Genomic DNA, 13,645 nt, shown 5'->3' on the forward strand with positions numbered 1-13,645 from the left:
TAGACATTGTGATCGTCATGACGGACCTTAGCGCTCAGGTTAGAAGCGAAAACACCAACTGTGGGCGTAACATGGCCAAACACGGGCTTGGAGCATGAAGCAGCTTTTGCCGACACCATGACCTTTTCATTCATAGAGCAGTATCGGCAGATTCGTAAGAAAATTATCTTGGACAAAGCGGAAGCGTGGCCGTCCCAAGCAAACCTGGCCCGTACTGTTGCAGAGTTACCGAGCCAAAGAGAGCCGGAAAGACTTAGACCGAGGTGAAATACGAGGCTTAAAACCGAACGCGATGGAGACTCACTGTGGACGCCCTATGCCCCATCTAGGGTCACACCGACACATTAAGTCAAGTAAGTGAAGAAGTATTTGCCACTTTGAGAGAAGCGAGAAATGAATAAGTCTGGGAAATATTCAAATCTAATTTATTGTTATAAAACAACATCATAAACATCAACATCATAAGAAAGAGAAGGATTAATTTTGGACGTAAAACGATGTAAAATAAATTTTTGATCAAATTTTTAATTGATTTTTTGCCAGGTTCAACTTAATTACTTCAAAAAATAATTACTACTCATATTAATATTATTTTATTATATTAATAATATTTTATTATTAATAAATAATTACATACATAACCTTGATATTAATGAGAAATTTATATTATATTTGTTTCTTCGTTTCTTTGGCCTTAAAATTGGGAAACACGTGTAAATTTCGGTTTTATAAAAATATATTGTTTAATTTTGTCTAGACTCATTCTGACATGATGGATAACATCTGAGATTGGTCATTGCAATATATGGAGCCCAACATTACTATATCAAACAACGTCTTCGTTTGATTTATTTCGTGCTATTTCCCTTTTAAGTCCAGGTAAAAATTTACTTAGTACAGCTATAGTATATTACCTTTATATTAAGATGTTCTTACATAAAAGGAATAGATAATCAAAAGGTTCATTAGATAATCAATTAATTTAAACCTAAGAAAATTAAGTAGTTACAGTTATTTAACTTAAAAAACTCATTTATATTATATTTACATTATATATATATTCAGGGTTATCATAATATTCACTCAGTAAATGTGTAGAAGATGTAGACTGACCTCGCATCTCTACGCAACGCCAAAAGAGAAGGTTGCTCAAGAAGAGAATGGGTGGTGACGATTCGAATCGCTCTTTATATTTAACTAGCGGACCTGACAGACTTCGTTCTATCAAAAAGATTTAAAATGTGGCAGTTTTTTGTTCCTACCAATTTTATAGTCGGCGCAAAAAATTCTCCCGAACAGAATCGTCACCCTGATGATAGGGTGATGTGTGAGGTTCAGCTCGGGTGTCCAAAGTATCTTCGCTTCCACGAACTTTGGCTACTCTTCTGTGACCCACTAAAAAGCCCCGACTGGGATATTTTCCTATTAGTAGTGTATTTATATAATTTTGCACATATAGGGATATTAAATGAATAATTAAAAAAATATTTTTTAAGGCGATTTGTTTGACAGATGTAATGACGTGAAAACGTCGCATGCCGAAACTAAAATAAAATAAACAATATCGAGCAACAATACAATAAAACATATATATATACATACAACCAAAACAAAAATCATTACTAATGATCTCTTACAATTTTTTCAAACCCTCTTACGCAAACTGTTTTGATAGATATGATTTTTTAATTTGAACTTTGTGCAGCGATAATAAAGTGCAAATATACTCTTTCACGTTAGGAACACACCTACATTGCTTAGACAACAGTGAGTGCTTGTTTTGAAAGGTTCAAATTCAAATTGTTCGCTTCCTGTTTAGAACGACGCTTGACAAAGTATACCGAAGAATATCAACCAGTATAACAATATCGTTTTAGAAGAGGCTTCTGAACTTTAGACCATATTCATACCTAAGACAAGTCAGCAAGGAAGCATCTAGAGCGGCCTATCTGTTTCCACCGGTTTCTGTCCAACTTATAATTACCTTATATATTAATAATTATCACCCGATGTATAAATATTATATATTTGTCTCATTAGAAAAGAAGGCTTACTGTGCGAGGCTGCGAGGTTAAAAATTTTATAATTAAAGATTTGTCTTTCCCAGGCATATCAATTAAATTTTATCATTATTTGTAAAGCAGCAGAACTGAAAACCTTTAAGGACTCAGAAATTGATTCTGGCGACGGGTCCGGTCGTGTCGTGGGTGGTTCAGATGCGCCAGACGGTGCTGCTCCGTACCAAATATCTCTGCAGCTAACAAAGTACAACAACTTTCATACCTGTGGAGGTGCCATAATTGCTGATAGATGGGTCCTCACTGCTGCGCATTGTCTCAAAAAGTGAGTGGTATTTTACTGTGGTTACCCTTGATTCTTATTCAATCGCTTCGTAAAATGACTGCCTAAAAGTTATGGTGTTCTATATTATTAGCGATATACGTTGCGTTGTTTAGTAAGTACCACGACCGCAACGTACATTGTCTACAGTACATCTGTGTCTGTTTGAAGGTACGCTTTAAGCTTTTCGTTCATTATATGCTTTGTCACATAAATTCAGAGACATTTGTATTTGCTTTTTTTATATAACAGCACAAGTACTCTTTACAATCGATCCTAGATCTAGTCGCACTTAACAGAAAAAATATTTCTTTAGTAATCAAATTTTTAGTATATCTCCAAGTGATATGGTCATTTTGGCGGGAACCAACTCAATCACTAAGGGAGGCACTAGATACAAAATTGACAGAATCTTAATACATCCAAAATACACCTTGGAACCCATTAAGAATGATATTGCTTTGTTGAGAACTGCTGAGAAGATTACATTCACAAACAAAGTTAAAGCCATTGAAGTAGCAACCGAGGATCCTAAACCAGGACAAAAGTGTAAATTAGCTGGATGGGGATTCACTACCGTAAGCAAAATTAATGTATTAACCACTCCTGAGTATTGGAAAAACAACGTTCTTGTTATATTTAAAAAAGCTTTGGCCTTGGTAGGGTTCAGTAAACGTAATGATCTAAACATTAAAAGTTTTTATATAATACGAGAAGATCTTGTTTATTTAAATTTCCCTGTATAAAAATTGTCAAATTAATAAAATTATTATTATTTATCAAAGAATTAATTTTACAATATTTTTATAGAAAGTAGTTAATTACATAACAGCTGTTCATAAATGCTAGTCCAATATTTAACATAAAATATCAGTCAGTGTGTTGTGATATCTGTTGTAATTGGAGACTGTGTTGGCTTTTATAATAGCAACTACAGGTTTATTCTGCAACTGTTAATTACATTCTGCGGCGCGAGATCTTTCATCGCAGAAGAATATTTTTCTATCATAAATTGTGATTCTGGGAATTTAGAAGTGAGACAGTTTGCAAGTTCTTTTCATTTTAATATTTCTGTTTTTAAATATAAAGTGTTAGTTTCATATATTTAATTGAACATTTGCAGTTATTTCAATTAAATGCTAGTTATGCTGAGCCTCTAATAGCTGTTTTTCAAGAGTTATGATAAATTCATACACGTTGCCATAACTATCAAATTTATTTTATTACTACAGGTGCATAGAGAGCCAGCACGTTGATCTATAAGTTGAAATAGCAAGGACGTTTAGTTTTTGTGCTTCTTGCTTGTGTGCTTGTGGTTTTGTGTATTTTTTATGTAATAGGAGGCAAACGGGCAGGAGGCTCACCTGATGTTAAGTGAAACCGCCGCCCGTGGACACTCACATTGCCAGAAAGCACGCAAGTTCGTTTCCGGCCTTTCAAGAATTGGTACGCTCTTTTCTTCAAGTACCCTAAGTCGAATTGGTTCGGAAATACTTCAGTGGGCAGCTGGTTGTGTGTGAGATGTTTGTTACTGATAACCATCTAGTTTTACTTACCTACTTGAAACCTAAATACACACACAATGAGCTTAGTAGGTAGTCGTACGATTAAGTTATCAGCGTATTTATATAAAACCACTTTATAGCAAAACAAGAGGAACAGTCCTGACAAATTACAAATGTTGGACGTGAAAGTTTTAACGGAGAAAGAATGAAAAACTGATTATTTGCGACGCTTTGATAAGACTAACCCTATTACTTCTAACCACATCTGTACTTATAACATGGTCAAAGAAGGTGCTTGTCAAGTAAGTAATTGTTATAGTCTTCTTTACTATTCTTTATATTTGCACTGCAGTACACAGGAATAGTTAATAATTCGTGGCCTATGATAACGAAAGAGCAATGTTGGCCTAGTGGCTTCAGCGTACGACTCTCATGCCTGAGGTCGTAGGTTCGATCACCAATGGATATTCTTTCTATGTGCGAATTTAACATTAGCTCCGACGGTGAAGGAATACTTCGTGAGGAAACCGGCTTGCCTTAGACCCAAAAAAAGCGACGGCTTGTGTCAGGCACAGACGGCTGATCACCTACTTGCCTATTCGATTAAAAATGATCATGAAACACATACAGAAATCTGAGGCCCAGACCTAAAAAGGTTGTAGTGCCACTGATTTATTTTTATGTCAACGAAAGTCTGTCTGACCTTAATTTGCTAACTTTAACAGTGCATTTATGAAAATATTCGGCCCGCACCTAGAAGAATAAGTAGAGAATTTTAAATACTATTTTTACTACAACATTACTCGTAAGTAAATAATTATACTAATAATAAGGCTCAACAAAATGCATAGTGTCCTCGAATCGAAATTGCAAGCATTACCTATCGATAAAAATAAACTAAATCATATTTAAAAAACTAACGTACGTGTACCGCAAGACAACTAACTAAACATGATTTCAGGGTGATTCTGGTGCATCATTAGTGTGCAACAATAACACAACTTGTGGTGTTTTCTCCTGGAACATTCCGTGTGCAAGAGGCCAACCTGATGTCTATGCGAGAACCAGCAAATATGCCACTTGGGTTATGGAAACCATGGAAGCTAATAAGCCTTAACTATCCCTATGGCGATGGCAGAACTACAGAATACAGAATACTTGCATTTCTTTAATTAATAAAGATAACAAAGGCCAAATTGTTATTTTTTATTTAATTGATTTCTTACGTTACATAGGCTAGTGGTTTTCGTTTGGATATAGCGAAAACCTTCGATCGGGTGTGGCATAGTTTAATCATAATTACCTTCTATGTATGTATATGTGAGAGAAGAAATAAAGATTATTATTATTATTATTATTATAAAACGCTTCTCTCAAAGCTAATATATGCGTGAGAAATCATGTGACTGGATTTACAGTTTTCTGGCCTATCGGAGCATCAAGGTCATCGTCGACGGAGCGTGTTCCGACCCTAAATCCGTGAAGTGCATATCAATGATATGTTGTAATTTATCCGCATGTGCAGGTATTTTTCGGGCATTAGTCGATAAGTACCGTAACAAACTTGTGTCTGAAGTCGAACCTCTACTACGTGAAGTCAGTATATGTCACACAATGCCACCGCCTCAGTCACGTATCAGTTAGCATGACTTCTACAGCTTCCCGGTTAATAAAAATATACCCAGTGCGCGTCTCACGCATCTCCCTTCGTCCAGGCTCAACAAGCTGGCACGAGCAGCACCACAAGACACATATTCATATCCTATTGGATCTTTGTTCTCTCTCTCTGGATACAATGAGAGCTGGCAGGCGATTATTCAAATTATTAATATACTTCTACTATTATAATTGCGCACAGTAATTATAAGCTTAATATTAGCAATTTTATCTATATGGTGTTTTTGTTTATGCATTATCCAATCCAGGCAAACTATTATACTCAATTCTTTTCAACCCAAAAACTCCCTCTTATCTTGTGTCAATCCTATATGTTACGCTCCGCTAAAAGACGCTTTTTAGATATTCCATCTCCTTTTAAGGCAATTTTTTAGGATCTCCGCCAGTAAGTTGTGGAATATGGTTGTGGCTAACCTAAACTCTTTTAAAATCTTCTACAAAATCATTTCTTAACCATATAATATCCTGCTCAATAGTGACTTTTAAGCAATTCTTGTTTGTATTATATAAGATTTTGTTTGGTAATTATATAACTTTTAAATGTACTTATTATTTTTTTGTACACTTGCACTTTACCCTTAATATTTCTTTTTTAGAATTTTCCTTACTAGGGTTGCCTGGAAGAGATCGCTTGTTAGCGAAAATGGCGTCCGTTGCATCTCTTATATTTTTTATGTTATTTGTTTTTCTTTTAATGTAACGAAGTGAGAATAAATAAATATACTCTTCTCACAATTTTCCTTTTTACATAATTGTGTGAGTTGCACGCGAATTGTTCTAACAATTGATGTATGAAGAAGGAAATAACATAAAATAGACATATATAGTACAAAATTTCTGAATGTCCCCTTTCTCAATAGTATTGCATCGGTTAGGACATATTGGCGATTACAATATAATATTTAAATTTTATAATAATGTTTTTGAATATCGTTACACTGTTTGTCATGTCATGGATTGCTCAAGGTATGTATGTACTCATTTTTGTTGACGTTTAGTCTCTAGAAATAATGATTGTGGTATATATTTAAAGTCACCGTAATGAGTATGTATAAGACGAAGATTTACTTGAGATTCAATAAAAGTATCTGCCTGAGACTGTGCCAACAAACCTTAATAATAATGATTCAGAGAACTGAACCTAGGACCTCTTTATCCGCCTAATTAATAAATTGGCAAAACGAATAAGTATCTATTGCTGCCAGCGTCAAAGGTACACTGCCATAGGGACCAAAATTATTAAATTTATTTTAACATTTCATTTACTATTTGAAGTGAAACTTCTTTATCGGCGTGTATGCATGCGTGTTGAAATTAATAAAATATTCATTAGTTTACAATGAAAAATAAAATAAAATCTAAAATCTTCTTTAGGCCTTGGTCGCAGATTTCTGTAGCTGTTTCGAGATCATTTGTCAATCTAATAGGCTGATCAGTCTTCTGTTCGAATTTTTGGGGTAACCCTCTCGATGTTTTCCATCACCGTTCGAGCGAATGTTAATGCACACATAGACAAAGTCTTTTGGTGCAGAGCCGGGGATCGAACCTACGAACTCTGGGATGAGATTCGCACGCTGTAGCCACTAGGCACACTGCTCTACATATTTGTGATTATTTATACATACCATTACTTAATACTTTAAAATTGATTGCGAATATTTTAAAAACTATTTACAAAGGTGAAGTGCAGGAATCGAGAATTGTAGGCGGTACGGATGCCTCCGAATCGTTGGCTCCATACCAAGTGTCGTTTAGGAATACCGACAGATCAGATGATCACTTCTGTGCTGGCTCTATTATAAGCGAAAGTTGGATTCTCACCGCCGCACACTGCACCAATGGGTACGTAGGTGGGATATAGGACTGACATTCTTGCATTAGTTCCAGTATAACAGTGTGGTAGCTTATCTAAATCCAAACGAATCACATCATGGCAGGTCCATTAATGTCCTTGTTTTAAGTAGTTTTTCCATCGAAAACTTAGTTTCCATTTTGTTACTAATTACTTATTGTCAAATTCCAACTAAGTCAAAAAACACCTCTCAGTACTCAGCAAGTATAGTTTTCATTCATTTAAGTTAACTGCCTGTTATTAGCCGTTATATGAAATGAGATTATATTTTCTGGCACAATAATACTTTAACGTTGTATTTCTGTTTAGGTATAAATTAGTAATTTTTTTTTTAATTCCAGTATTATTGAGATGCTTCTAAATAATCTTTCACGCACATTGAACCAATTTTTAATTAATTATTTTAACTTTTTTTTCCTGACATTGATAAATGTATCGGCCCTTAATTTCTTTAAAATTTTAGCATAGATGCAAATCAGATAGCCGCAGTGGTAGGGACAAACAAACTTTCATCTGGAGGAGATCGTTATGAGATAAATAAAATTATAATTCACGAGAATTTTATAATTCGGCGCCTACAGAATGATATATCACTGTGTCAAATAAAAGGCGAATTTAACTTCAATGATAGGGTTAAACCGATAAGGTTAGCTTCGAGACCTAATATTAGACCTGGATCTAGATGTGTATTGACAGGGTGGGGATTCACAGATGTAAGTACATATATATATATATTTGTTCAAAAGTATCATTTACGAAGAGTAGTGTTTATTTAAGAAAGTTGAAATATTTTTGTTTTAATACTCTTAACCTAATTTTGTTTGTATTTTTTTACAATTTCTCTTTTATTTATTATCTTTTTTCATAAAAGGTGTACAGTTGGTTGGAAACAACAAATACGCCACGTTAGTCAGTATTTTCATTGGATATTCGAACCCCGGCTAAGCACCGATGAGACAACCGTGTCTTCCTTTTACATTCACATTTTTCTTTGTAAACAAAATGCCGCAAAAAAAGCACGAACCAAAAGGTTTTATCGTGAACAACATATTTTCAGAACCAACGAACAGTACCGGACAATCTTCAAGTGTTAACTGTAACGGTATTGAGTAATAGACGATGCTCAGAGAAACTGGCGCAGACAAGAGATCTTACACCCATTGAAAAAACCCAAATGTGCACATTGACTAGAGAATCGGAAGGAGCTTGTAATGTAAGTAGACTGGTATAATACAGCCTATCTTTATTAAGACTTGCCGCGCACTCACGAGATGAAGAGTTTTTTTAAGTTCTATATCCACACCCAAGGTCCTGTATCTTCTTGTTAAATAAAATTCATCAACGACACATATACAATGCTGTATTATTACGTTTTAATAGTGCTTGGATGGTTAAAGCGTTCGAATAAAATAAATACATTTCAGGGTGACTCTGGTGGACCTCTAGTGAGGAATGGAAAACAAGTGGGCATAGTATCCTGGGGGATAGCATGCGCTCGAGGCTTCCCAGACGTGTTTGTATATGTACCAGCATACTACAACTGGATTAATGAGCATATACAATAAATTCAATCATATTTCAATAAATTTTTTTTAGCATCATACTATTTTTATAATTAATTAGCGGTTGTTGTGCAGTTATATTCTTGGCATTGCACTGTTTATTAAACATACATGTACCAAAATGTAATTAAATAATATAAAACTATTGTACATATAACATTAAAAGTTATTTTTGTACAATTCCCAGTAAACCTTTTGCTACAGATTAATCTTTGCAAGATCCTTTTTAAAACTAAGTATTTTACTACAGCCAAGTCTGCGAGATCAAGCAGGAAATAGTTGACTATGGACTTGTTTGGAACGTACAATCTTATAGTCACTCCTAGCAATTATGCGTTATTCTTATCTTCAAACAAAGTTTTATTAAAGCTCAGTCCCTACGAAATTCTAATGGGCCTACAATTCCCTACTCCGAGAACTACGTAGGCTTGTACTCTTTTCATAAAAGGTTCTGAGGAACTACTTTTGTACCTTTTCGGATACCCTGTAGAAATTATGTGGAACCGTATGAGGCAGCTATTTTCGAGATTCGATCTTACCAATAAAGCACTCAATGGCAGTGTCCAATTTTGCAGGGCAAAGTATAAACAAGAGATCCAAAACAAAATCTGCTACTTTGAATGATACATAGGCTATCTCGCTCTTACAACTTGATTACTAACATCGATGAAATATTGATGTGTAAATTCTGCCAAGTTACCGTAACCTTGTTATCATGCTCTTAATGAGGTTTTTTTTCAGTGTTTTTTTATTGTGTTTGTTTGTTTTAATTTTCTCCTTTGCTAGATTACTTATGTTCTAATATATTTGATGTGTATGTGTGTTTAATTTGTGATGTCATGTTCTTGTATTTTTTTTGGCATATACATTATTTTAGAACGTATAAATAAATAGACAAAAAACACATCCAATTTTAGACTCGTAGTTGTTCGGGGCGTCACTAAAATCACTTCGCATTTGTCATGGTTAAAGTGGAGTTTGTTCTATGAAGCAGTTTATCCAGAACACCCTCTTTTTTAAGCACATTTCAAATGCCTTCACCAGCGTACATAGAATCGCAATCGAAAACAACTACAAGGTCGTTTTTTATTATTTTAATTACTTTTACTATTCTTATGCTATTAGCAAGCATGCGAAGAAATTATGTACGAAATAGATTTAGTATTCGCTTAAATCCACAAGCAGGGTTACCTTAAGCTTGCGTCACATCCGTGAAGGTGAAGGTTCGAACCCCGGACTGCACCAATGGACTATTATTTCTGTTCGGGAAGAGAATACGCCGTAAAGAAATGGGCGTGCCTTTTACACAAAAAGTAGATGGCGAGTGTCAGTCACACAAAGCCAATTACTTTGATACAGAAATCAGAGGTTAGGACTAAGGGTTGAAGCACCATTTTGAAGTTATACTTCTTTTGGCGCGTTAGGGAGAAATGATGAGAGTTAATTTTTACGATGCGTGCGTCACAAAAAACCGACACCCTGAAGTTAGCATTATAATAATCAATGGCACTACAAACTTTTTAGGTGTGGGCCTCAGATTTCTGTAACTGTTTCATGATCATTCGTTAGTCGAATAGGCAAGTAGGTGGTCAGCCTTCTGTGCCTGACGCACGCCTTCGAATTTTTGGGTAGACCCAAGGCAAGCCGGTTTCCTCGCGATGTTTTCCTTCACTGTTCGAGCGAATGTTAAATTCGCACATACAAATAAAATCCATTTGTGCACAGCTGGGGATCGAACCTACGACCTCAGGGATGAGGCAGCCACTAAACTGCACTGCTCTGAAGTTAGCAGAGTCAACAAAATCGAAAATGTCCATTTCTTTAATTATGTAGAAATATTTTTTGTGTGATATTTAAATAAACTTTATTTAACTAGCATTAACGCATTATGCGTTATAATATAACTTTCAATGTATTGAATACCTTTTATCTATTATTGGTGTCGCTTTTTCTACAAACGTAGAATAATTTTTTTGAAAAGATGTTTATCTAGTTACGCCTAAGAAGTATAACTTCTAACGCGTGTATATAAGTATACACACATGTTATCTTTTGTTTATCCATGGTTACAGTGATTTGATTGTATGTTTATCATATCTCTCTTTTCAGACCCCATATCGTCATCATTATATTCAAATTGTTTCAATTATCAAAAATTTTAAACAAGAATGAACTGGAAATATAATAACTTTAATTTTGTTAAATTTTATAATGTTATAAAAGCAATTTAGATTTTGGCTTGTAATTAATATTGATAATAAATTCCTACAATAACATTTTCATTAAATGTATAGTTTTAATTTAAAAACCATTTCCAATTCAATTTATATTTAAATACTAATTAATTTTAATTACTATTTAAATAATTTCAAACATTGGGGGAAGTTGTTCCCTTAACCTAAAGGGAGGTTCCTCAACCAGGTACACAACAACCACTGACTTGCTGGCTCAAAAGCCCTGGCTGCTGATGTGTCACCAAGCCGTTGATAACAAGTTAAAGTAGCAGATTGTATCACTATAAATATATTTGTTCATATTAGTAACTAGGTAATCTAAATTTAGATTACAGTCCCAAATCAATGTCGAAGAGATGGCGAGAATTGGCCAAGTCTTCGCCAATACATGAGATATGTACAAGATATTTACTTGTTTAAAAACATATATCTTATTTTATTATTATCTCTTGCTAGTTATATAGTTCTACGACATAGCTCAAAGGGATGGATGTCCCAGCGAAGAAGATGACCAGCAACGACAGCATTCTGTCCTCATCCGGTGTAGGGTGTTTAAACCTAGATCTTTCTAAGTAGCCCCCATGGTATCTGAAAACCCAAAAACGATATTGCGCTTTGAAAATTATTACGTTTTAGTTTTCGTTGTTTTTCTATGAATCAAGTAGTTGATTTGTTTAAGTAGTGTAAATGTGTGTGTTTGTGTCTTTTTGATAAATAATTTGATCCCTATGATTATAAATAATACTTCTTTTATATTACCAGAGATATTATTGTAGCCTGTGTAACATTTTTTTTATCTGATATTGATGTTAACAGTGGCGGTGAGTTCTGTTTTAGTACAGGAGAATTTGGAAAATTAAAAACTACAAAACCAAATGCATTTAAGCGTTACCAGAGACGCCGACGAGTTTGCGAGGAGAGGCTCAGGAGTTATGCCGGCTGGCCCGTATCCGCTCCTTCCCTTGTCCTGCTCGAAAGTGCGAACGATTCGACAAAGATCTACAGAACTCCAACATCACCGATGGTCACTGTCTCTTTCATAAACATCTTTTTGTCCTAGTCGGAACAGACAGCTCCATTAACAGAGCCAGTTTCAGCTTAGAGGAAATAGTCATCCACGTAGTCCTGGAAGGTGTGGCTGTGGCTAACCAACGTACAGAAATCCTACTGCGGAAATTAAATCCACCAACCGTTAACCGTTATAACCGAATAGTATTTTTATGACCGACAGCAAAATTTTACCTTTATGAAGGTACTGTAAAAATATATTTATAAAATCCACAGCCGGTTAAAAGAATTCCAAATAAATATGAAATTGTTTTGCAGTCTAATCTCGTTAGAAATAAAGCATTAAAATCGTGAATTGTTTTACAATGAACTTTATTATTAGTTGACCGTTAAAAGGATTTGTCTCACGACTTCGCTTCGTGGCTCACCCTCTAACTTCACTTAATCTTATCGGATTTCGACGTAGACTTCCCGTATAAAATTCCAAGGTGATCTCAAAGGATATTAGGTTTTGGTTTTTACAATATCTTAAATAAAATTAATTATTATAATTGTATTGTTTCTGGTTATTTTAGTTTTGTTTCATCGTTAAATTTTTTATATTGCAATACATTAGGAGATTCCAAAGTTTATTTTAACTAATTCCTAATAGTTTGGTGATCTTGAATCTATTTAGTTTAATTAACACCTTTTTAAAAAGTGTACTTGTTTACCTATATGGATAAAGTAATTTTGAGTTATTGTTTTAAAAACGAGCAGCTTAATCTTAATAAATTAAAATATAAAATGGTATAAATAACAAACAACAATTGATGTTATATATGTTGGAGCAATAACTTAAATATAACAAGGATAGTCATAGACACAATCATACTTTCATGTCTGTCATATGGATGTCGAACGTGGATTTTAAACAAGGCGCTTATAAAGAAGATTGGAGTATACCAAAGGGCTATGGAGCGTTCGACCGTCATAAATATTAAAGTAATAATTTGAGTTCAAGAAATATCTCGAAACATTTTACTCACAAATTCGGGTTACTGTATTAATATACAGGCAATGATGCGGCCCTCAGTTCGATTGAGTGGTTGAACCAAGCAGAAGCCTTTAAAAATTCAGGTCGTGCTTTTTAATTATTCAGATCATTGTTTGTTGCTAAGTTAACAATCCATCTCTGCCTCCGTCTTACCTATCGTTAACTGACAATATTCTTATCGTTCATTGACAGTTACCTGCGCTTATCTTCTACCTTTTTCCATGCATAATCTTGGAATATCTTCCTGTCCTATTAATTAGGTGTTGCCCTCGTTCCTGTGATCTCGTTACTCTTCAATATAGTCCTCTATCTCACTCAGTCGCAATATTTATATTATACAATCTGTAATCTGTTGTCGTTTGATAAATTAGGAGGGTTCGATAATTTTAAACGATTTGTAAAATAATTAATTAACAATAATTTTGATTAGT

At 34.4% G+C, this 13,645-nt stretch overlaps 2 protein-coding genes across 2 annotated transcripts; both read left to right on the forward strand.

Moving 5' to 3' along the window:
- Window positions 1-2,086: 2,086 nt before the first annotated feature.
- LOC123711992 (chymotrypsin-1-like) lies at window positions 2,087-5,182 on the forward strand (the record flags this gene model as incomplete). Its single annotated transcript, XM_045664894.1, has 4 exons — window positions 2,087-2,343; window positions 2,672-2,918; window positions 3,986-4,147; window positions 4,807-5,182. Coding segments are annotated over 3 exons (573 nt in total), but the record flags the coding sequence as incomplete, so codon positions are not given.
- Window positions 5,183-6,386: 1,204 nt separating this feature from the next.
- Window positions 6,387-8,939, forward strand: LOC123720709 (chymotrypsin-1-like). Its single transcript, XM_045677433.1, has 5 exons — window positions 6,387-6,488; window positions 7,202-7,364; window positions 7,838-8,087; window positions 8,432-8,587; window positions 8,799-8,939. Exons 1-5 carry the CDS (start codon window positions 6,440-6,442, stop codon window positions 8,937-8,939), a joined length of 759 nt encoding a protein of 252 aa, XP_045533389.1. The 5' UTR covers window positions 6,387-6,439.
- The last annotated feature ends 4,706 nt before the right edge of the window (window positions 8,940-13,645 follow it).

This window comes from Pieris brassicae, chromosome 1, assembly GCF_905147105.1.
Source record: "Pieris brassicae chromosome 1, ilPieBrab1.1, whole genome shotgun sequence".
Lineage (NCBI taxonomy): Eukaryota > Metazoa > Arthropoda > Insecta > Lepidoptera > Pieridae > Pieris > Pieris brassicae.